This window comes from Apis laboriosa, unplaced genomic scaffold, assembly GCF_014066325.1.
Source record: "Apis laboriosa isolate Shangri-la unplaced genomic scaffold, ASM1406632v1 scaffold21_cov150, whole genome shotgun sequence".
Taxonomy (NCBI): domain Eukaryota; kingdom Metazoa; phylum Arthropoda; class Insecta; order Hymenoptera; family Apidae; genus Apis; species Apis laboriosa.
In genome coordinates, this window is record NW_025222365.1 from 2,861,710 (window position 1) to 2,887,689 (window position 25,980).

Below are 25,980 nucleotides of genomic sequence, written 5' to 3' on the forward strand. Positions count from 1 at the left end.
ATTATTACTTAATATTATCATATATTAATATTACAATATTATATTACTTTATTTATATAATATAATATAGTATATTAAGTATTATAATACTATATATTATATTACTTTATATATATTATAATACTTATATTATATTATATAATATTATATTACTTAGTAATTATAATTTATCATATATTACTTACTATAGTATACCATATATAGTCAATATTGAAATTTATTTATTATTACGAGAGAAATATTTCGATCTGTTATTATTCAATTAACTACGCACCCTTCGTTTGCTCCTTATACCCTCCAATTGGCCAGCAGTATTTTCACCGATGCTTTGCGAGCCCCACAGCTCCAAACCGATTCTTGCGTACGTGAATGTCATCGATCCAATTGGTAAAATGTACGTCAACACCATGAAGATTACGTTGTACCTGAAAAGGCGGGAAAATTTGAATTCGAGTGTTAATCCTGGACGAAATCTACGGACGAGTACAAACGAAAAAGAAAAAAGAAGCGAAAGATGAAAAAGAAAGAGAAATATGTACGAAGTTCAATGTACATTTTTCTTCTGTAAACTTACAGAAACGTGGTTTAAAGAAATTTTTGACGAATTTTCTTTTTTTGCTTGGAAAACATATTTGCCAGAAAGTTCTATGAATTTCCAATTCGATTGAATTAATCAAAAGTAACAATTCGTTTCCTTAAATTCTTAAAAATCGAGGAAATTGTAAATTTTTCCTCATCTCTAAAATACGTTTGTGTTTTAAATGTACGTTATTTTTACACAATTTAAATTTGGAGTTGGGTACAAGATCAAATTTTTCGAGTTTCGAAAGTGATGAAGATATTTACGAAAAAAAAAAAAAAATAATTATTTTTAAGAAAACGTTTAAGAGGATTTTTAACTTAGGACTTTAAGAAAAAAAAACGTGCTTACAACAAAAATAAAAGCCTGTTGTAAAAATACTCTCCTACCATTAATAGCTAATAATAGGTATCTATATCTGCTGTCTTTACTTTTCACTATCTATCCTTTAACACACCTTAGAACTATAATGGAGAAGCTAAGAATAGATTCTAAACCCAAGAAGAAAAGGTAGATTTTGATCAAACTTGGGAAGAAAAACGCATCGATTCTCGTTCACCTAATTTTCGACATTTAATGCGTTATCACCTAATTTGCATATGCTTGGAAAGCATATTTGACAGAAAGTTCTATCAATTTCTACTTTTCCTAATTTTACACCTATCTCTGTGAAACCTATATTTATCCTTTATCCTATTTTAAAAGAAAAGAATAGAGTACGTAAATTTATCACCTAATTTGCATATGCTTGGAAAGCATATTTGGCAGAAAGTTCTATCAATTTCTACTTTTCCTAATTTTTTTCTATCTCTGTGAAACCTATATTTATCCTTTATCCTATTTTAAAAAAAAAGAATAGAGTACGTAAATTTATCACCTAATTTGCATATGCTTGGAAAGCATATTTGGCAGAAAGTTCTATCAATTTCTACTTTTCCTAATTTTACAATTTCTACTTTTCCTAATTTTACACCTATCTCTGTGAAACCTATATTTATCCTTTACCCTATTTTAAAAGAAAAGAATAGAATACGTAAATATATATAAAAGAAAAAAATTCCTTAAGTATATACAATGAGTATGAGAAGCGATACGTGATTCAAGAAACTTCGTTTCACAGGAATTAATCCTGTTCAAAGAGGACAGGCTACTCTCTGTATCTCGGAAACGATAAAGCGAAGAAGAAGAAGAAAAAAAGTAATCATTAGCAGCAGATTCGTTAAAACAAGACAGTTATTAGTTCCTCTGGCGAGGAAGATGCAATTAAAACTCCTCTGCAAACGAGATTCACGTCAACGTGAGTATTTTATCGTAAAATTTGTCGTTAATTGTTGGCTTAATGTAGGGAACGATGGTAGAAGTTCAATGTGGAAAATATTCGATATTGCTCGACATCGAATTAAAAATCTTTCTCTAGATCAGAAATTTGTATGTTGTACACACGATATTAAGTTTATTAAGAAATAATATTATATTAAGAAATAAACTAAGAAATAAACTCGATACGATATCTTCCTTTCGATAAATAAAATAAAGAGGCAAATAAGTAATAAAATAATATATAATAATAAGAGGCAAATAAGTAATAAATAATAAATAAAATAAAAAGGCAACAAGAATCTTGTAATTATAAATTGATTAATTAGGATTGGTTAAGGTTCAGAGAGATAAGCTCACAGGTATTCGTCGTAACTGAGACCGTTGTCGTCCCTGTTCGGGAAATCGCCGTAGCAGACAACCCGTACTTCGCCATTCACGAAATTTTGGGTGTAAGTCCTGTAGAAGAGTAGCATAGGCAGCGACAAGACGGCCCCCACGATCCAGATAACGATGGCTATGCAAATCGTGGCCCTTTTACCCATGCGCGGCCTCAAAGGGTTCATTATGGCCATGTATCTGGAAACAGACGACACCGCGTTAATAATTAAAATTTGTCCCTGGGGACACGTTCAAAAGAAATTCGCGATCATAAATTAATCAAATCCTCGTCGCATCAAGTTGGAACGCGCGAAAATTTCTTTGTCTCCTCCCAGGTTTTTGAGAGGGTTGATACGGATACGTAGTCGAAACGATGTTTTCCGATTTTATTTGAATTATATCGTGTCCATCTTATTTATATATATCAGAGAAGAAATAAATATTTAGAAACAACGTTTTTCGAAGCTTTTAATATCCGTTGCTTTTGAAAATAATTTTTCAGATCAAACGATAGTATAGAATGTCTCGAAAATATGGGAACATAGGTTAACTGGCCTCGTTATGGCTTTATTAACAAAAAAGTACAGTAAAGTGTCGTTGTACAAGTTTAAAACAGTATGTGTGGAAGAAAATCTGTACGATAGAAATTAAATATTTTTTTATCGAAAAAGAAAATTATTATCCTTTATTCAGGAATTGTGAATAATTAATTGTTATTTGCAAAATTGCATTATGTTTTTTTATCTTCCTCTTCTTTCATCTCCTTTGTCATTTTTCTTCTCACTTCCTTCGTCATCCTCCCTTCTTTTTTCCTCGTTCCCTTCCTTTTGTCATCCTCATCCTCCTCCTTCTTCTTGTTCAAACCTCTTCCTACCCTTGTCATTTTCATCCTCCCTTATGCCGTGTCATCATATTCTTTTATTATCATCGTTTCATTGCCATTCATCTTCCTTTGTTATTTTCATCCTTATCGTTCTTATCGTCCATTCTCCTTTATCATTTTGTCTACTATTTTTTTTTTGTCATCCTTCTCCTTTCTTCCTTTATCGATTCCTCTTCGTTCCCTTTTTTATTAATTTTTCTTTTTCCTTCTCCTCTTGAAGATGAGTAGAAGGATAAAGGAAGAATAGGGATGAGAATGGGAAAAAAGGTGAATGGGATAAAGATTGACGAAGAAGAGACAGAATGGAAATGAAAAAGAAAGAGAAGAGGAGAAGGACAAAGAAGGATAAGAGAAAAAAGTTGACAAAAAGAGAGGATGAGAGGATGACAGAAAGAGAGAAAAGGAAAATAAGAAAAAGGAAGAGATAAAGAATGAATTAATCTACGAATAATAATTAATTAGTTTATTCATTGTTTCTGAATAAAAGTTAATTCAATATAATTTTTTTTTTTCAAAAAAAAAGTTTTTATTATATCGAACAAACTTTTTTCGACTTTGCACTTTGCTTGGACTTGTTCATATTTCGTCGGCGGTACATACCCAACACTATCGTCGCCATTTGACTAATGATCAGCCAGTGTTTTTTTTTTTTTTTTTTTTTTTGTTAATAACTCGTTAACAAAATCGTAACGAAAATTTTTCTAGAGGAAAATATTGCTTAAAAAGAATCTTATCTCAATATCCAGTTAATCGGTGTTGCAACAGTTTTTAGAATATCTTGTAATGAACATTTGAGTTAATGGACTTTTCAATTACTGCTAATCGACATATTATTCATTGTCATCGATATTAGCAGATATCGTTCAGAAAATTCTGAAATTTCTGACAAAATTAAATCAATAAAAATTAGAATTTAAAATTATAATCAATTAGTTACAAATTGTTATTAATCTTACTTTGAAAGGTTCCTTTTCTTTCCTTTTTTTTTACTACAATTTATCATACCTTATCTCTTTTAAATGAGTGTATCCAAGATAAGATTTTACTAATAGGAGGTACCTACCAATAGAGAGCTAAATATAACCATAAATTCTTTAAATGATCGTATTAGAGTAATGAATCATTTTTAAATATATTTAGCCTCGCTAAGTGAGACTATTATCTTTCAAATTTTTTCGTAATTTGTAAAAACATTAGTAACGTTTTCCGCGTAAATTTTTGAATGTATAAAGTTTAATTTAATGAATTAGATTAATTTGAGAAAATTGTAACGAACCGTGAATGAAGAATTTTTTTTTTTTTTTTTTTGCAGAATTTTACGCAATTCTATGAAAATGAAAAAATTACATATGTATTTTTATTTTATTCTTTTTTTATATATATATATATATTTCTAACTGTATGTAAATATTTCACGGAACAAAAAATTCTGGATTTTTTCGAAGGGTGATTTCAACACGTGTCGATGTTTTTTTTGGCCCCAAAAAAATTGGTCTGTTGGTCGCTGTTCACGTATGCAATGTTTTATAATTTTTTAAATTTTCACTCTCTCTCCCTCTTCTATCTCTGTTTGTTAAAAATTTCATCGCCAAAATTCCTTTGAGAAATTGTTGTGCACAAAAGAGATGTAAAAAAAAAAAAAATTTCTTCTCTCTTTCTGGAATATCATATCGCCAATATTATATCAGAAAATATATCATCATAGTCGCATAATTTAAAAAAAAAAAAAAAAAGAAAAAAAAATAGCCACAAGATAGGTAAAAAGAAAAAAAATATTGAAATATTTAAATTTCAAATACTACTGCCTACCATCACCCGTTCGAAAAAAAACGAAATAGAATCGTCGAGCTATAAGGTCGAGGGGATAGTTTGTAAAAATCTATTTTTCAATATATACCTATCTATCTGGTGGCAAATCCATTTTGTCGAAGCGTTGGAAGGGCACAACTGGGATACATGCACATCTTTTTCTTCCAACGACTTTCACGCTTTTTAAATTTGACTCGGCATCGCCCCCTACTGAGCTGTATCCAACTCGGGTCTCTAACTAATTAAAATCCTTCAAAGTTATAAAAACATAAAAATCTTTTAAAAAGATAAAAAATATTTCAATGTAAATGTTAAAAATCGATTTAAAGTAAAATTTCACGATAATCGATGTTTTTAAAATTCTTACAAAATTTCTAAATCGTCCCTTTCGTCCCTTTCGTAATTTTTTTCTTTTTTTCTTTCTCAACATAAGAGATATACGTACTTAGATTTAAAAAAAGGCGCGAGAAAGGTGTACAAAAGGTATAATTGAAAATAAAATGGCGTTAAAAGAGGAATTTATGATTGTGAACGGAAGTGGCGATCTTCTCGCAATTCTTTTACGGATTTTAGAATGTAGGTCGCTATGGAATATTTATGGCGAAAGGTTTACGTTTATTGAATGTCAAATCCATTGTAAACGGAAGTTTTCTTTGAGATGCATACGAGTTGAATATATATATATATATTCTTGCCTTTTTTTTTTTTAGAAATAAAACCGAAATTTCAAATTCCAGAAGAATTATAGCGTTGGAGTTTGTAAAAAAAAAACAATTTCGTAGTTGAATTCCTCCGTGAACAAAATTTATTTGAATGATTCATAGATATGATTCATAAGAGATTATAAATGAATATCTCGTAAATAATAATGCCCTACGAATACTATACACGATATATCCCATACAATACATAACAATAACAGTACACTGTCGTTATTATGTATTAACGAATTCTGAAATTTCAAACTTCTGTGTTACACGGATATATATTTATATCATATTATTATATTGTTATATACGGCGTGTTAAATCTAAAAATTTATTTACCGCAATTTTCCAAAATATTTTATTTCGCGTGCCAGGATTTGAAGAATCTAAGGAAATTTATCTGAAACGAAATTTGTCTCTCGTTTCAGCCTTTCAAAATAACTCTCAAGTTTGTTCACGTGGGAGGGGGGGGGGGAGGAGGGAAAAAAGAATCTTGCCTCGGATCTTTTTCCTTTCACAGAAATCTAAACAATGGAATTTTCCTTCGGTCCCCTCACCGAGTCAGGTAAAAAAAAGGTTAAACCGTGGACAACTTTGTGCCAGAAATTTCTAAAGATAGACGAACTAGTGTAGCTTGTATGCACTGCGTTCTATCGTTCATTTGACAAAAAAAAAAGAAAAGAAAAAAAGGAAACGTATAATATAAAATGGGATAAACGAATGAAAAAGTAAAAATCGTCAAATAAATTATTCCTTTTAAACTGTGTTTCCTCAAAAGAATTTTCGAAACTTGTTTTCCATTTCCCTTTTTATCAACAGGCCAATCTTTCCTAAGAACTTTTACTTTCTTCATCTTATCTCCTTTCTTATCACCTTCCTCAACTTCTCGTTTAATCACGAGATTCGAAATTCGTATATTTTTCCGTTTCTCCTTCCTTTTCCTCGTGCATTCGCAACAAATATCGTTCAACGAATAATATTTTCGTCGCTCTTTTAGTGATAGTGTTACAGTATCGAACAGCGCACAAACATGGAAAAGTTTCAGGAACCGACAATTTCTCGCAACGATGGATCGATGGATGTTTTACATCTTGACCTGAAATTTTGTGTCTTGCGAAACTGCATACGTATTGCCACTTACCTTCCCTAAAAGCCAAGGGCTCGATCAATTTTCCATCTGATCAATCTTTCTTTCTTTTATTCCATTCCATTTTATTCTTTGCTCTTTGTTTTTTTTTTATTCAAAATGTTCTGCTGAATAATTATTTATTCGATTAACAACACGAATTAATTAACAACAAATTAATTAACAACAAATTAATTCAATTAACAACACAGAATTAAAAAAAGGAAAGGCATGGTGTTAATCTTAAGGAAGAAATAGTCTTTTAATATGGAAAACTTCGTTGAGCATATTTTTGAAGGAATTCTCTTTCGTTGAAAATATGCTTAAAAAGAAATTTTTCGAAGGATCAGATCGAGAATTTAATTTTAACTCGATCTCTGGATACTGTGTAAATAAAATAGAATAAAATAATTTTTAATATTAACTGGCGATGGCGGGAGAGACTTTTACTTTCTTATCACGCAAGTTGCATAGAAAAACTTGCAAAGGCACATAATTCAGGTAAAGTGGTAAACTTGGTTTGCGCTTGTCGTTAATGTAAAAGCAGCGCACGTGCCTCTTGTACGAATCGAGCTTAGAAATGAGAAATAAAACGATCTCCAGGGATTATTTTTTTATGATCACCTCAATGCGCTTTATAAATTTTATTGAAACCAGATAAACCTTTTGAAATCATTATTACATCTCTATATTTTATATATTCTTTTCTTTCTTGGGGATTATTTTTAAAAGAAGGTGAGAAAGATGTGAAAGAAATCATTTAAAATGGAAAATTTGATGATATATTGTTTATTATTAATTGTATAACGTATCCTATTTTTTATGGTCACCACAACTCAATGCGTTTTTGAAATCAGATAAATCTTTTGAAATCATTATTACATCAATATATCATTGGATATATTGGAATTATTTTTAAAAGAAGATGAGAAATATGTGAAAGAAATTATTTACACAACTCAAATTTTATTGAAACCTTTTGAAATCATTATTATACTTTTATATTTTATATGTACTTTTATTTTATATGTACATTTATATTTTATATTTTATATGTTCTCTTTTTTTGGAATTATTTTTAAAAGAAGGTAAGAAAGGTATGAAATATTATTATTTACATTACAATTCAAATTTTATTGAAACCAAATAAACCTCTTGAAATCATTATTATACCTCTATAGTTTATATTTTTTTGGAATTATTTTTAAAAGAATGTGAAAAAGGCATGAAAGAAATTTAACACTATTTAACACTCCAAATTCTATTGAAATCATTATTATACCTCTATAGTTTATATTTTTTTGGAATTATTTTTATTTTTGGAATTATTTTTAAAAGAATGTGAAAAAGGCATGAAAGAAATTATTTAACAGTACAAATTCTATTGAAACCAGATAAATCTCTTGAAATCATTATTACATCATATTGAACATATTGGAATTATTTTTAAAAGAAGATGAGAAAGATGTGAAAGAAATTATTTATACAACTCAAATTTTATTGAAACCTCTTGAAATCATTATTATACTTTTATATTTTATATATTCTTCTTTTTGGAATTATTTTTAAAAGAAGATATGAAAGATTATTATTTGCATTACAATTCAAATTTTATTGAAACCAAATAAACCTCTTGAAATCATTATTATACCTCTATAATTTATATTTTTTTGGAATTATTTTTAAAAGAATGTGAAAAAGACATGAAAGAAATTATTTAACACTACAAATTCTATTGAAATCAGATAAATCTCTTGAAATCATTATTACATTTATTTTTTTTTTTTTTTTTTTTTTGGAATTATTTAAAAGAAGGTGAGAAAGGCGTGAAAGAAATCACTTAAAAATGGAAAACTCGATGATATATTATTTATTATTAATTGTACAACGTATCCTATTCAGAAATTGATTGTTGCTCGAAGAAAGAACCAATCAATGTAATTTATTCGAGTCCTTTAGAGTCTTTTGTTTAATAATAAACCTCGATACTTGCTGTATAAATATATACGGTATAATACATGTTATGAAGCAATTTAAACGAATGTCATTCGAGCATACAATAGAGACTCGTGAGAGTTTAATTTTAAATGGAAGGTAAATTAAAGGATGTGTATTGAAAGCATGGATTGGATATGGAATAATATGTACTACTACAGTTATTGAGGTAAACATTTTAATCGAAGGTGCACAATTGAATGAAGATAAACGATACGATAAATACAAACTTTTATTTACAACCATTATTTACAAATCACGTTTTTAACATTGCGTGTCATTGTATCGTAGAGAATATATCGTAAACCATTAAGAACTAACTTACAGATTAACTCTATCCACTTTCTGAAAGATGATTTCATCCTCGACTTTGGACATCCATGTACATTGAACGAACGTGACGCGATCTTATTCCTATCTCTAATGTTAATTAAGATTAGCAAACGAATATTCGATGGAAAGTTGGAGAATTAATTAAATTAGGAGGGAAATGAAAGGAAGAAGAAATTAAAATGTACAAAATAATTATGTAAAAAATATAATAATTTTTAATGTCAGTCTTTCGAAATTTTACAAATTTGTATGTACAATTTTTATATTTTCACATGTTACATAATTTTCTTTCCTTCTTTTTCTACAATACAAATATTCGATGAAAAGCTTAAATTAATTAAAATTAGAGAAAAAAGAGATTAAAATACAAAATAATTAAGATAAAAAAAATAACAATTTTTAATGTCAGTCTTTCGAAATTTCAAATATGTACAATTTTATAAATTTTATATACAATTTTTCTATCTTCACACGTTACATTACATAATTTTCTTTCTTTCTTTTTACAATACAAACGAATATTCTATGAAAAGTTAAAATATTAAATTAAAATACACATATATAATAAAAATAATTAAAATGAAAAAAAATTTTTTATGTCAGTCTTTTAAAATTTGTATCTTCACACATACGTTACATAATTTTCTTTCTTTTTACAATACAAACAAATATTCTATAAAAAATTAAAAGATTATAAGAAAATTAGAGAAAAAAGAAATTAAAATACACATATATATATATAATAAAAATAATTAAGATAAAAGAAATTTTATGTCAGTCTTTTAAAATTCGTATGTACAATTTTCTAAATTTCATATGTACAATTTTTGTATTTGCACACGTTGTATAATTTTTCTTCCCTTCTTTTTATATACACACTATAATAATAATAATATAGATAATCGATTCAAAAGTATTTATATTTATAAGTGAGTTGCAAATACTCGGTTTCCTCGTACGCGGTTGATTCTTTGATCTTAGTACCAGCGACGTACATGTGAATCAATTTCTTCCGACTCTTCGCTATTCTCGCGGCTCGCTTCAAAGTAGCAACCCCCACTTGGTAGCAACCCTCCATGTCTATAATTGCTATCTGCGAACAATTATTGAGGACACCGCAAATGTCCTCGTCCGTGATGGCCACGTTCTTCCTGCAATGGAGCTCCGTCAAAGATTCCAACGATTGCAGGAAGAAGAAGGACACCGAGGGATGCATGCAATTTATTTCCAAGATTTGCAGCTGGCTCAAAGAGGCGAGCGGTTCCAAGTACTCGTCCCTTATACTTTTACAACCGCTCAGATTCAAATAGCTGAGATTCCTCATGTAACGGCCGATATCAATAACGAAATTGTAATTCACCCATATGCAATAGGCGACGCTCAAACGATTCAGCTCACGATACAATTTCGGTATGGACTTCTCCCTCAGCCTGTTGACCAGCACCTGGGCTATATCATTTTCGGGTTCTATAAATGAGCAATGGTGAAATTTCATCAAAGATAAAGTCCTGAAAAGATTGGCATTCGTGTCGATGAGGGTGCGCAAGATAGTGTTGTCTCGGAGATTGGCGCAATATATTATCTCGAGATGGCGCAACCTCTTCATGTTCGACAACGTGATAGAAGCGAGCCGCGACTCCAAGTGAGAACAATTTCTCAGTATCAACGTCTCTAAATTGGGATGCAAGTGGGTCAGACATTTTCCGTAAATATTTGTTCCATCCGCCCTAAAATAGCGCAGTTCGATAGCTTTGTCGAATATTTTTCCAAGCTCGGCGTCGACGGGCCCCTCGGTTGTACCCAAGCTGAGGGATTTCAATTGGCTGCTCAAAAATTTGAACGTCCTCAGAGAGGAGGGCCAGATTCTCAACCCCGTCAGATCAACCTCGGCCAGTTGTGAACAATTCCAACCGATGGCGGACACGATACGAGGCTTCACATTTTCCAACAAACGTTCGTCGTTTATCGCTATAGTTATGAGAGTCTCACCCTGCCGCCTCACCATCCAATCGAAGAAACTCGTGGTGATATATTTTCTCTCGGGCCAACGCCAATCCTCGAACTCGAGATGGCGAACGACGCGATGGGACAGCAGGCTGCCCTCCCTCCAAAGGGAAGAGACCATCTCGAGGCGCGCCCTGTCGGCGTACGGCAGATATCTGGCGATCTTGGCGATGCAATCCGGGGGTAGCTCGACCGAGAAGTTGCACCCCTCTTCCCCGTTTCCCTCCCGCCATTTTTTCGGGCGCGCCATAAACATCTTCAACCTTTTGAAATCGCAAACAAATCCTTCTTCCCTCGACAACGCCAACACGCTCGTGGCATCCTCCTTCGTCTTGAACGTAACGAATGCTTGATTGCTGTCCGGGTATCTTCTCAATATAACAAGGTTTGTAGCGTTGTACGGCGTCAGCATGCCTAATAATTTCCTTTTGCTCGTGTACGGCGATAAATTGGACACGAATAAGCGTCGCCCGTTCGTCGTAGATTCGATCGATGCCATGTTTGATCAACGAGTGTATATATATATATGTATATATATATATATATAAATATATATATAATATATCTACGAGTAAATTGAAATTTTTTGAATTTCTTTTTTCACCCTCTCTTGTCAAAAGAAATCGATAGAGTTTCTGGTAGAATTTTTTTTTCGAAAATAAAAAGAAAAATATCTGGTACTTACTAGAGAAGGTTCGATGAAGTTCTGCTCGTTCACAGGGAAACTTGAATGTTAGCCGTCTTGAAAGTTCGGGTGGTGTATCTCTATGTCGATACTAGTCGAGTGGTACTGATCCACGAATGCTCTTTTCCGTCTATATATACCCCTAGCGTACCCTCTCTGTCCTTTTCCAGCCCATCGTCCGTTTCGCTCTTGCCAAAGCCTTAACGGCATTCCTAGGGGAAAGTTAGTCACGTAGGCAGAAAAAGGATGATTAATGGCCAGGCTTACGTACCTACCCCTCCGTGCGCTTTCCCTTTTCTCCTAATTTCCGGTGGTTAGAAAAGCCAGTCCACTCGAAGAAGAAAAATATTTACAACGCGTGTATTTTTATTTATTATCGTTGAAAGAAATACATACAGATAAGGATGACTCAAAAATTTCCAAAATTTCAACACGCAAAAATCGTCGATCGATAAATAAATGAATCAATAATGAAAATATATTCAAATTTTCGTTAAGCCAAATTTCTTTCCTCTTCTCCCGTTTAAATGTTTATTCTTGTATAAAAGTATTTTTCTTAATTTCTTTCTTTCTTTTTTTTTTTTTTTTTCTCTCGTTTCGTTCCTCGAATATTTTTAATCAAACGTTCAAATTGTTACTGAGATTAAGATTCACGTGGCTGTATATTATCTGTATATTTTCATCGATCTGTCGAACCGGCAACACCGACATCGGCATCGGAATTTTAATCGGTTTTCCAATTGTCGGGAAATAGCACCATAGGCATTTTGATTAAAATTCGAATTGCGGTGTATGTTCACGTTTGAATTTCGATTCACATGGATCTTCGTATTCAAATGTTTATTTATGCCTTTCGTACCTACGACCAAAATTTTCCGCCATGAATCGGATTTTTAATAGTTAAAAAAAAATAATAATAATGATAAATGTAAACTCGATTATATATATATATATATATATATACATACCTTGTACATTGAACGTTACACGTTACACGTAAACATATATCTATACAAGATAATCGTTTGTGTGGGATATGGTTGAGAAAAGTTACGAAAAAAAATGTAAACAGAAGGGAATATCGATGGAACGAAATCATAACTTTTCTTAAATTAGTTATTAATACGGTGTCTGCGAAATAACGTGTATAGGGAATATTCTCTCTCTCTCTCTCTCTCTCTCTCTCTCTCTCTCTCTCTCTCTCTCTCTCTCTCTCTCTCTCTCTCTCTGCGTTTTATCTCGAGAAATGGGTTTGCTTGTAATGTTTTGCCTGAAAATGTCGCAAGGATCGTAAGATGAAATGTAATTTATTCAAGAATCTGGGAAATTATAAAGAAAAGAGAGGCAGCGAATGATTTTGCGAGAGAGAAACGAGTCGATTTAGTGAGAAAAATTACAATTTTAATGAAAAATTGATTGTCAAAAAAGTTTGAAATAAGAAAAAAATTTTTCCATCTTACAAATACTGCAAATATTCGAAATATTCGAAGAAAAAAAAAAAAAATAAGCTAAACGCTTGCCGTATTGATCGATAATATTATATAATAATAATATTAATCGATGTAAACAACTAGAGAAACATGGAATTAATGGACGAATAATTGGATAAACACGTTCCTCATAAAATGGATTAAATTGGGAGCAGCGTAATTGTATCGATTCGTGTAGCTAATAATTGCAAGTGTGTATAAAATTATTTTTTTATTTTATTCTGTAAAAAAAAAAATATTGCTTGCTATTGATAATAATAATATCTAAAAATATATATATATATATATATATAATAGAAAATATCAAGGTTTTATAGGTCTTGTTTACGTGTATTCGAGCAACTCGAATTTAATGTATGTATCTTATGTTGCAACGTCATTATATTGATTTTCAAATATCATCGACAGGTTTGTCGATAATGTAACAAGTGATATTTTGATAGATACTTGATCACTCTTGTCACTAAATCGTATTATGATTGATAATACGTATATTGGAATAATTTGGTTTAATATTAGAAAGCCCTATTTCCACAAGAAAATAATAGTAAAATAAATAATGCATTTATTCTTATTTTATTTGTAATAAGATGGAATTAAAAAAAAAAAAAAAAAAGAAAACTTATTTTTAATCCCATTTCTCGATGACATTAACAAACGATAATTGACTTCAAATGAAATCTGATTACTTCACTTTGTTCCATTTCACGAAGCCAATTATTATCATTAAGAGATTTAAAATATTTAAATTTTCTATAATCGAGATCTGATCAAAGAAAAGAAGATCTTCATTAGTTTTATTATTAATTTATACGAAAAAAATTCTTGAACTTTATTATAAAAATTTCGAAGAAAAAATTTTTTGTAAAGTTAATAAGGAACATTAAAAAATTTTTCTATTTTTTCTTGTGCATACTCAAAGGGAGTACTCTTGCCGCCATGTACAAAGTATATTTTCTGTATTTTCTTCTCTGTTTTTTTCTCTTTTTCGTACAAATTTTTTAAACAAAGCTTATATACCTTACAACGCACACAATTCGCGACCTAAAAAATTGCAAGGATAAAAACGTAAGAAATCTCATTTCCGTGAATTTTCTTCCACGTTGTTTTCTTTACTCCATTTTTAAATTTTAAAGAGTTTTCGAGATTCAACAGAGATTCGATTCGATCGTTCAAATTCTTTCATTTTTCGCATTATTTATGATATTATTCTTCACAAAAAAAAAAAAAAAAGAAAAAAAGAAAAAAGTCAAATATTCTTTTGCAAATACAAGTAAAATTCAAAAATTTCTAAAGCATCATAAATTTGTATCACGTTACACGATAAGACCATGATGGTATACTCGATACACGCACAATTTATATGTAGGGCCTATGCGATAACCTAACCTAAACCAGGGACCCGATTCGAAAACCATACGAAGAGATTAGATAATTATGTTGAACCTTAGACCTCGGTGAGTTGCTATTTTAAGAAGGTACGAAAGAACAGGATGTCTAAAGCTATGCCACATCCTGTATAAGGTTTCTTTTAATCCTCTAAAATTTTAATATTGGTATTGTATCGTACGCTCGATCGACACAAACTCCTCGCTATTCGCTTTTTGTTTTAAAAGAGATACAAAAAAGAGGAAAGTCATACTAGATTTATCAATCTTTGTCCGAATTCTTTTTGTTGCGAAACTAAGACAAAGATGACGCATTGAGAAAACAAAGCTATATAAAAGCCTCTTTCTCTATACTACTATATTATCTTCAAACGTTGCATACAAAATGGAATGTACATTTAAAATGCTGTAATAGAAATTATTATCGAGAAAATAAATACAAAAAGTACGTATTTTTAAGCACGAAAGTGTAAATTGGAAAAACAGAGATCATACGATCATCTTTTTTAATTGTTACAAATTTTGTTTTAAATTTATTATTTTAATTATTTTTTATTATATTCTTTATGCTTATTTCCCGTTATTCCCCGTGTTCCGAAATATACACAGTGCGTATACTACAAAAGGTTTTCAAAGTGACGGTGCATTAGTCCAACAGTTTCGTGTTTCTTTGAAATTCTTTGAAATTTTCAAAAGGATCGGTTCGTGTCGTCCAGCCCTTAAATTCCTCGAAACATCTGTCTCCCTTCCAGAGATACGATGCGTCAAGGACATAGTAACGGAAAGGACCAGATGCAACAACGCCTCCAACATTTTCTACTACGAATCACTTGAAACAAAAATTGAAAAATTATCGATGCATTTAATCTATCATAACTTACATAGATCGTTATATAGTTGTAAACATTTAACAAAAGTTAGTTAAAAATTTGTTATTCACGTAGGTTTCTTACGCGAGATAAAACGTAAAAAATTAGAAAACGAAAGAATTATTAAGAGAAAAATTTAGTTCGTGCAAGAAGAATGCGTAGCTCACGCCTAATGGCATTTAAGCCGTAACCCCCACTACCATTTTTTGGTAGGTAGCTCGTCAGTGCTCTGTGTTTATATATGTATATGTATACATAGAAACCCTAACCTAGGAATCGTCATAGCGTTAAACTGACAAATCAGTAAAATGTGTGGAAGAAGTAACTTTGGAAGGAAGACGCGAGACTTGGAAGATATTAAATTTTGTTGGGCGATCACGTTTTGCTCGAAGGCAACGTATTATGCTACAGAAAATGACGAGGACATTTGTGAAAATTGCGCGGAGGATGTTCCAAGATTGTTGGAAAAGTTTCACTTTCACGCGCCGGTGCAAGCTGTGTCGAAAGCACGTTGTATAAGTTGCAATCAACGTATTCACCTTACTACAAAAGTGATCAACTGTGTTCAATGTGCAACAATCGCTCTTTCCGAAATGCGTAAAGAGCAAGAAGAATCTAATAATAATAGACATCAATAGAAACGTCGTATTTATCGGATAATCGTATTTTATTGAAAAAAAAAAAAAAGCTACTTCGTAACGGATGACGATCAAGACAGTGTGCATACAATGTACGGAAAATGTTTCGACGCTGGGAACTAGAACATTCCATTTTCACGACCCGATACAAACAGTGTCAAGAGTAACTTTGCGGAAACTGTCACGAATGTATCAACGAATCGAATCCGTATATTTTTCGATCTGCGAGTAAACATCGTTATGTACATTATTAAAAATTACTACTAATGTAGGTGAAAAAGAGTACAAATAGCTTTAAAAATTAAATCGATTGATAAATTTTATGATAATTTTGAGAAATTTTAAAATATTTTTATGTTGTGATATAAAATGAAGATATTAATAGTTATTCGATAAGATTAACGTAATTAAATTGTATCTTATCAATTTTGAGAAATATTGCGTATTGTTTTTGTTTTACGACGATCGTATTTCGAAAAATTTATGTTGTGATAATTATGCATTTTTTTTTCTTTTTTTTTTTTTTTTTTTTTTTTTAATAATCTATATTGTGATAATTTTCTAATTAATTTTACTTATTTAACTCAACGTAGCGTCATCGTAATATTCATATACACACATTCATATTTTAAATTGTATCGGAAAATTTAACTTATTCCTTTTTTGTTATTTACCTCATGTTGTAATATCCATATGTATACACATCCATATTTTAAATTGTAAACTTTAAAATTTAACTTATGCAATACTGTGAAAAATAAACATTGTACATTGTCTTGTGAATTATTGGTAAAAATATATTTTAATATCTCTTATAAAAATATTATATTATATCATAAATACATTATTACAAATACATCTATTATTAGATAATAAATTCTTTTATTAATCCAACAGTTCTTATCGAAATATGTCACGTATTATTAAGACCTTCTTAACAACTAATCAATTTAAACTACTTAATTTCTAATTGTTGCCGATTCAAAGGTATCCGCCAGTTGATATCGCAATAAGTATATTGTCAATGATCGGATATAGAATCCTATCCGATTTCTCAATTCTCGCTTCCTTATCATCGATCAGTCCCCATCTTCTCAATTTCCATCCGTTGTTAGGATTCGAATCCGTGTAATTAACACACGGCTCTATTGGCCAATCTCCGTGGCGGGAAACACGTTATCTTGAATACAGAGGAAAATTGAATTCCGTGATCGTGGTTTGTTCCGAATAAATGAATCTCTCGCGTGATCGATATCACGTGTCCCTTCGTCAAATTAGATTTCTCCAGCGAAATTTTTTCCTTTCCATTCTTTTTATCTTCATCCAAGTTCAATTATCGCTCGATCCATTTCACTCGATTTCTTTCACTCGAATTATTCCTCGCAAATATTTTTTCTTTCTTTCTTTCTTTCTTTTTTTTACAATCGTTTACAATCTTTTAAAATATAATATTTCCAGAAATTAAAACTTACAGACATTCGAGAGTCTGTCATTTATCGATGAAAGATCGAAGAGGAAAAGAAGAGAGGCGGCAGAGAGCTCGGTAAGGAGATGAAAAATTGACGATCGAAGAAGTCAGCTCGCCAATTTTTCCCTAGGGTTCTCGTTACTTATCTTGTCGATATAATTTTCGTTTCACCGCCCGTTTTTAGATCGAAGCCGTGAAATTCTTCGAACTACCAATGTTGTTTTCGAACGGACGAAACTTATCCAGCAACATTTTGTCAAATATTGCGATTTTTCGTTTCATTTTTTCTCTCTGTTCATTTTTTTTTTTTTTTCTTTATACAGCCGACTCCGTATTCCATATTTTCAAGGACGTGGTTATCGATGCATGAATATTTATTAATCATTTTCCTTTACGTTTCTACACGTTTACAATTTACGACGGATAGAAATGACGAGACAGTCGAACATTGTACGTAAATCGATAAACATTCATCTTTTCAGTCGTGATAGAACGATTTAAAATTTCCTTTCTTGTGTCGAATGCTTTCGTCACAAATTAATCGGAATGATACCAAATTCTATTTATTCATTTATTTATTTTTTTCGAATATCTTTTTAAATTTTATCCCCACTTTTCAAAGTAATTATCTCATCAACGTAATTACACGAATGAATTATCTTCAAAATTTTTTTTCCTTTTACTTAATCTTAATTTGACAATATATCATAACATATTTAAGAACGAAACTTTGTTACACATTTTATTTATTTTTCTCTACAAAGGAATATATTTATCGTTTATTTAATATCTAATTAAAAAGTATAAGTATAGCATATTTCTTTCACTTCGATTGAAATGCTCGTTTCGATTTTCAACAAAAATTCTCTAACTTCTTCTGTGAGCCTCGATAACGCACATTATCATTTATCGGTAATGTCAGAGGCAAGCGGAGTGCGATGTGCCATTCATGCTTCCCTTCTTGAATCGTTGAAGCATAATTCTTCGATATATATATATATATACGTGTATACGTATGATACGTGAGCATTCGTGAGCTATTGAAAATCATCGATTGATCTTTCCTGGTAAATTTAGTCGTGGTAAATTTTTCTCTAATAAAAATTTTCTCTCCAAATTATAACATCGAGTATATAATCTCGAGATGCAGTACACGATGCATTCCTAATTTTCTTAGTTGGATTGAATTATATATGTTGCCGCTCTTATCGGATAATTTGATTACAGATAAGAAACATGAAACTGATTACGTGTTCACGCAAATAAACAAACAAACAAGCAAGCAAGCAAGAAAAATAAAATAGATAGATAAATCGTGTATGTATATATTTTTCTTGCATATTACTGTTGGACGGAAAATAAAAGCTGGAAGACAAATGTTTTTCTTCCTACAACGCGACTGCCTCTTTATACCCCCTTTATTTTATCTTCATAAATTTGAATCAAAATTCCAATCCGCGAAGTGAGGAATAATCGTAATAAACATGGTTATTTCGTCCCGGGGATGAAATACGTCTATATATTCGCGGAATGGTGGTGGAAAAAGTTGACTGATACGTATTAAAATATCTTTCGCAACATATTTTCACCCTCGCCACGACTAAGAAGAATGCTTTATGCTTCTGCTTATTTATATCTGATACCAACTCGTATTTTTCAGGGGCATTGACTAATCTGTCCACGGAAAGGGGATAAATTACTATCCTAAATCATCACAAGCATCGTGAAGTTTATAAATTTTTTTTATTCAACCGATAAAGTGAATAAAATATATTATAACTTCGTTCCAAGTTTATTCGAAGATGAAAAAAGATGTATTAAAATAAATAAGAATATTTATTTATTATCATTCGAACAATTTCGTTCGAAAAATTTGAAATTCTCTTTTGTAATGTTATTCATACAATTTAATAACAAATTAACTGGAATTAATAAAGATTTATTCGAAGATAAAAAAGAATGTATTAAAATAAATAAGAATATTTTTTTATTATCATTCGAACAATTTCGTTCGAAAAATTTGAAATTCTCTTTCGTAATGTTATTCATACAATTTAATAAGAAATTAACTGGAATTAATAAAGATTTATTCGAAGATGAAAAAAGAATGTATTAAAACAAATAAGAATATTTCTTTATTATCATTCGAACAATTTCATACGTTTCATTCGAAAAATTTTAAATTCTCTTTCATAATGTTATTCATACAATTTAATAACAAATTAACTGGAATTAATAAAGATTTATTCGAAGATGAAAAAAGAATGTATTAAAAGAAATAAGAATATTTATTTATTATCATTCGAACAATTTCATACGTTTCGTTCGAAAAATTTGAAATTCTCTTTCGTAATATTATTCATATAAAAGACAGGAACAATTTAATAACAAATTAACCGAAATTAATAAAGATTGCAAATAACTCAACCCATAAATTTTGAACAAGTCAATTAACATATACATACACTCGAACAAAAGGTATTAAATATAAAAAGGTATTAAATATAAATAGATATCGCTTTATCAACTTTTTACATCAAAAACGAATTTCGAATAAATTATATTTCCTTTGTAACTTTGTCGTTAAAATTGTCCAGTTTGTATTCAAACGTGTGTGTGACGACTGGCCACAAAAAAAAACTAGAATCCCCTGGTCTCTTTCAGATGGTTCTGACTTTCCCTTGCTTCGGCTTCCGGACCTAGCATTATTTATTTTCCTAGAACTGTGGCGGTCGAGGGCAAAAAAACGGAAAGCAACGCGCCTCCATCTTACGGACGCGTAATAAATTTCTTCATGCGGCGGTTCAATTTCGCAGCTTTCATCCCTTCCATGAATCCTTTCCCCGAAGATTCTGAACAATACCTATTTAAGCGAGGCTTAATCGGGTATTAAATCGAATTTAATCGGCTTTCAACCGGCGGGTAAGTATCTCGGTTTCAAGGCTTCAACTTTATCATAATCCTCGATAATAGAAGTTCAATTAAGTTTATACAGGCTGAAATTTGCGGATGGTAATTTCGACAAATAAATCAGATTCATATCAATTCGAGATGATTGAAACGAAGAGGGTTTTTGCTTTTGAAAAATTAAAATTTAATTTCACATCTTTTAATATCTTCCTTTTTTTTTTTTTTTCTGGAATCGTGTTATTAATATTATCCCAAATTTGTGCAAATCTTTCCAATAATAGAAACGTTTATTTCGTAAAAATCGATCTTTTGTTCGGAAAATTTAATTATTATTAGATATGGAAATTCTTTTTTCAAAGAATTTACTTAGCGCTATAAATTTGGGAAACATTCAAACATACGAAATTCCTCCGATTGGTTGAAAAATAAGATAATCTTTGGGATTGATCGTAAACACTTTCGATTAAATGGCCGAAATTTTTAATATTTTCCAGTACGCGAAGGGACGCGAGATTTCTTGACATATTGAACGAAAGCGTGTTCACGATCTTCCTGCATAAATTCTGCTGAATAAGGAATGACTGCACGTGAACGGAATGAATAGAATCAGGTAAAACCTGGGGATAGGCGATTGGCCATCGTCCGAAATTTCGTGAAGAAAAAGGCGAGAAAGATGGACCTGGAAATTGTGGGAAAAACTCGGAAAGGGAGAAAGATGGTAGAAATGAGCCGAGTCTGCGCTCGACGGATCCGCCGACGGTTGGCTCAATTTATCTCAAGTTACATAAATTCGAGTTCGAATCGAAATGCAATCCTATAATGCATGGTCCACGTAAATTTCATTTGCGTGCGATTAAATTACGCGATTAAATTAAATAACGAGGATAAAATTACTTCATTACGTGATAATATTTAATTTATTACGTATCATTAAATTTTATTTACCTGTCGATGGAAATCGCCATTAACGTGAAGACGCTGGCGCATATGGTGAGGACAGCAATGAACTGGCAAATCTTGCAGTAAAGCGTGCCAAAAGGCCAATGGCTGTTCAACATGTAGACGTAATTGAATGTGACGTTCAACGTGGATACCATGGCATCCGCGATGCTCAAGTTTACCAAGAAATAATTTGTGACTGTGCGCATCCGTTTGTGGGCCATTACTATCCAAATCACTATCAGATTACCACCGGTTGCAACTATGATCATACCGGCGAACAATAACGTCCATATCATTTGTCTCCACCATGGAAGTATGAACTGATTTCTCAATTGTAGATCCGTGATATTCGTGTTATTGTGGTAAGTGTAATTCTCCATCAATAAAGAGATGTTCCACAGGTCGGTGTTCCACAGGGTGGAATTTAAAAAAACTTCTATGGTCTGCATTTTTTATGATTTTAATTTTATATATATAGAATATATCACTTTCAGCAATATTTCCACACTTTTCACATTTTCGGTATATCAACGCGCAATATTTCAATCTTTATTAATTAATTTTATATTATTATTAGATGTATTAATTTTTTCTTTTTTATTAGGAACCTTACGATTATACACCTGTAAAAATTGTTTTCATCGTTATTTAAATTTCGTTCGTTTGAATACGCGATTTATTTTCTATTATTATAATATTATTATTATTATTAATCATTGTTTTTACACTCGAATATAACGGCACTTCTATAACACAGTACACGTCCCACCCACCACGATTCATATCCATTTCAATCGTTCAAAACAATTTTCTTATTCTCCATTCGAAATTCCATAATAAAATTAATTTCACTTCTGACCAATTTTAATTTCTCATCCATTTTCATTTCTGTGTGCTAATTTCGCGACAAGGTATCTAGGAGCACGTGTTTCATTATTTTCGTAATAGGGATATCGATAGTAATAATAATGTTGTTTCTATAATTATGCGGGGAGGGGGAGGGGAGGGAGGTGGACAACTCTGATTCGACTCGCACACAATTCTCTTCACTTCCACTTCTGTTTCACGCACCAACGCCTCTAACAGGCTTCCATTCGACTACTAAGTGATTACCCGTTGTCCATCTGGATTCAATTCATTCAATTCGCATTGTTGTTTTCTCTTTCGCGAGTTACGCACTATAAACCTTTTTCACCGACATTGACACGTTTCGAACATTTTTCGATCAGGGCCATCCGGTTTTTTCCACCAATTACGTTCCTCTGCCCTCATTTGGGAAACGATCATTCGTTTTCGACGAGGGCACGTTACATTATTTTACGTGTTTGCAACGAATGTTTGCATTTCTTCTTTCTTGAATCGACGCCATTTCAATAGTAACCTAACCGAGATTCTTTCCTTCTTTCTTTTTATACGCGAAATCTGGCGATCCACTCGTGTTTTCCTATCACGTTTCCTTGTAATGAAAGTGGCATCATTCCCATTGTATTCTTTTTACGATTCCAGACCTCCACCTCTAGGTAATTACCTCTCGCTACAAACTTTGTTGTTGCAAAGGAATCCTTCCCTGGATTCTTACAAGTTGCCAGATCAACATTTTCTACCACGATTGACAGGTATCTTGATCGAATTAAATATCGCTCTGTTCCATTTGTTCGAAAATATTTTAACTATACATTTATATAAATATAAACTTGGATAACGAGATTTCCTTGGTTTCGATTCCGTCTCTTTTTCCTTTTTTTACTCTCATCGCTTTTTAACTATCATCGATGTTTCTTCTCTTTCTTCGTGTATGTATATGTATATATATATATATAAAAAAAAGGAAAAAAAAAGGAGGGAGGAAATTCCTCTCTCAAGATAAATCTTGAACAATTCAATTCGTGCAATCAGTTTCTTAATGGATCTCTTTAATGTTCCATTCTGTAATATTCATTTTACGAATTCTTACATCTTATCCTTACCGACAAATGGTATACCTTCTTAAGAATAATTCATAGGTAGCGTTTCATTCCTCCAGAAGAAGAAACTCGGATTCGAAATCGGATACGCGAAACAGCATTCTTGGACAGCATTCCGCGAAAAGATCCACCTCTATCCGAGCCACAAACGAAACCAAGGATTGTCCTTTGTCAAACATCTCTTCTGTGTCGATAAGGCTCGGCTCCGCGAGTGCACGCGTACACAATGAATCGGAAGGGGAGAGAAAGCATCGTATTAACGAGAGTGCAATGGAATCCGCGGGTCCACGGGATAGATAGATAGATAGATATGGCTTCAAGTGCCACTTCCGTGAACCGTTGTTGGGCACGTCCAGAAGGACTAGGAGAAAATTATTTTCAGATGTCCGCCATCTAGAACGAGGACAAGAATGCTTCTGTTCACAGTCACGCCAGTTTCACCGATGCTTTCGACAATCTTCATTGGAATTGACGTTCCCCGCGACCGTGCTATCTATTCCTCTTCGTTTGCCCGAATTCTATCAGTTTCAAAACATTTTGTCACGTCTGCAATTTCATGGAAACCTCGTTTCGTCGATCCTTGTAAACGGCCAGATCTACAACAATAATTACAAAACGGATTATTCTTCTTTTTTATAATAAATATTGTTCGCAAATTTGTTTTGTATTATAATTATGGCAAGTACGTACAGATAGGTAAAACAGTTAAAAATATTCAGATATTTATGTTAACGCACAACGTGTGTTATGTAAAAAAAATTTAAACTAAATTTTGTTAATTTTCTTCATTTAATAGATTATATATGATATAGATAAATATGGGAAACGTATTGACGTGGATAAATTAGTTTTGTAGCGTCTTATCGTTTATGTAAATTTCATTATAGCTTCGTTATCATTCTCTGATGAAGCGCATAAAAAATCGATAGAGAATAGACAAGGCGTGTTTCTATTATGAATGTATGTATTCTTCCTGACTATCAAGCTATCAAAAAATAGCATTCATTTTACCTGATACAAGAATAGAAATAACAAAAACGAATATATCGTATTTCTAAGGATTGTTTTTGTTTATACGTTATATGATTGAATTTAAAATTGTTCAATTGTTATTGTTTCTTCGTGGACGTCAATAATGTTAACAAATATAAATTATTTATGAAAGTTATTATACTTCGTAAAAAGTATCTATACTGTATTCTATATTGTATCGATTTTCTTTACTTATTGTTCCTTTTGTATTTCTACAAGTTTCCGTTCATGTATCTTATAGATTTATCCTATATCCAGCATATATAAGTGACATCTGCTGTTTAAAGTATCAAATTAAATTAATAACTATTCTATTAGTAGAAAATAAATTAAAAGATTCTAAGACCGCGTGTATTCTTAATTTTTTAACAATTTACTTTATTTATCATGAAATGTATCATAATATCGTTTCTTAATCTTATTGTATACGATTTTAAAACCCATATATTTTTATTTAATTTTACATTTACGTTTCCAGTTATATTTATTTAATTTCACACTTGTAGGTTATGTTCCCTATACGTTATGATAATCTATATATACATACATATTATGTATTACATATTAAATGTGTTGTAAAATTATTAAATCGCAAGAGGAGAATAGAAGAGACGTAACGATTGAACTATGTTTAAAAATAGTAATAAAATCTTGTTAATTTTTTCAGAAATGATACAATTCTTCGTTTCATTTCATGTTTATTTGCGGAAGATAAAATGCGAGAAAGAAATGAAAGTAATTGTAAATGAATAAAAATCAATCCCCCGTAACTAACATTATTGTTGCTAAACCGTCATAAAATTCACGAATGAAAAAAAAAAAAAAAATTGCACGAACGTCAATTTACGTAATTTTATCGAATTTTTGAACACGAGTGCATATTGATACAAAATTTTTCGACGAAACGATATCTAACAATGTTATCATCAAGTTGAAACTATCCTGTAAATATTTTTCCTTTATTTTTCTACAAATATATTTTTTTTATCGAACAAGTTCGATATGTATATATTTTTAGAATCATAATTTCGCATTCACTCTCGTGAATCGCGTATTCAAATTCTGCCGTGCAATTGTATATCATTACATCCGTGTGGTACGTGAAAATGGAACAGTTGATGGTGAAAGATGTTGCTATCGAAATGGTTTACGATCGATACATTCGATACTCGAGAAAGAGGCGTGCAAAGAGAACGTTATCGAGATGATTCTTTTTTATTCAAGGAATTACTCAAATAATAATCTTACAATTATTTAACGATTACGTAATATCTAATTAAATCCTCAAATAATAATTGTGTTCTGAAAATTTTATAAATACCATATAATTTTCCGAAAAATATATATTAATTTAATTAATTTATCGATGAAATTATAATACTTTGATACAATCTCACGTCACGTCCACACTTTGTTCGCGAATTTTGCACAATTGCCAATAGTGTGCATTTCAAACATT

The 25,980-nt window shown here is 31.2% G+C and overlaps 2 protein-coding genes across 2 annotated transcripts in view; both read right to left on the reverse strand.

Annotated features, from left to right (window-relative positions):
• Positions 1-22,761, reverse strand: part of LOC122713071 (tachykinin-like peptides receptor 99D) — a 31,794-nt gene extending 9,033 nt beyond the window's left edge. Inside the window, exons 1-3 of the mRNA XM_043933218.1 lie at positions 21,529-22,761; positions 2,258-2,476; positions 275-425 (exon numbers count right to left, since the gene is read on the reverse strand). Coding sequence (XP_043789153.1) covers positions 275-425; positions 2,258-2,476; positions 21,529-21,974 — 816 coding nt within the window. The 5' untranslated portion in view covers positions 21,975-22,761. The remainder of the gene's footprint in view (positions 1-274; positions 426-2,257; positions 2,477-21,528) is intronic.
• Positions 10,039-11,694, reverse strand: LOC122713070 (F-box/LRR-repeat protein 7-like). The gene has a single exon (XM_043933217.1). It carries the CDS (start codon positions 11,632-11,634, stop codon positions 10,039-10,041), a length of 1,596 nt encoding a protein of 531 aa, XP_043789152.1. The 5' UTR covers positions 11,635-11,694.
• Positions 22,762-25,980: the final 3,219 nt, after the last annotated feature.

Bases quoted from the DNA above. Each gene is read 5' to 3' on its own strand.
- LOC122713070 (XM_043933217.1), bottom strand. From the start codon at position 11,634: ATGGCATCGATCGAATCTACGACGAACGGGCGACGCTTATTCGTGTCC.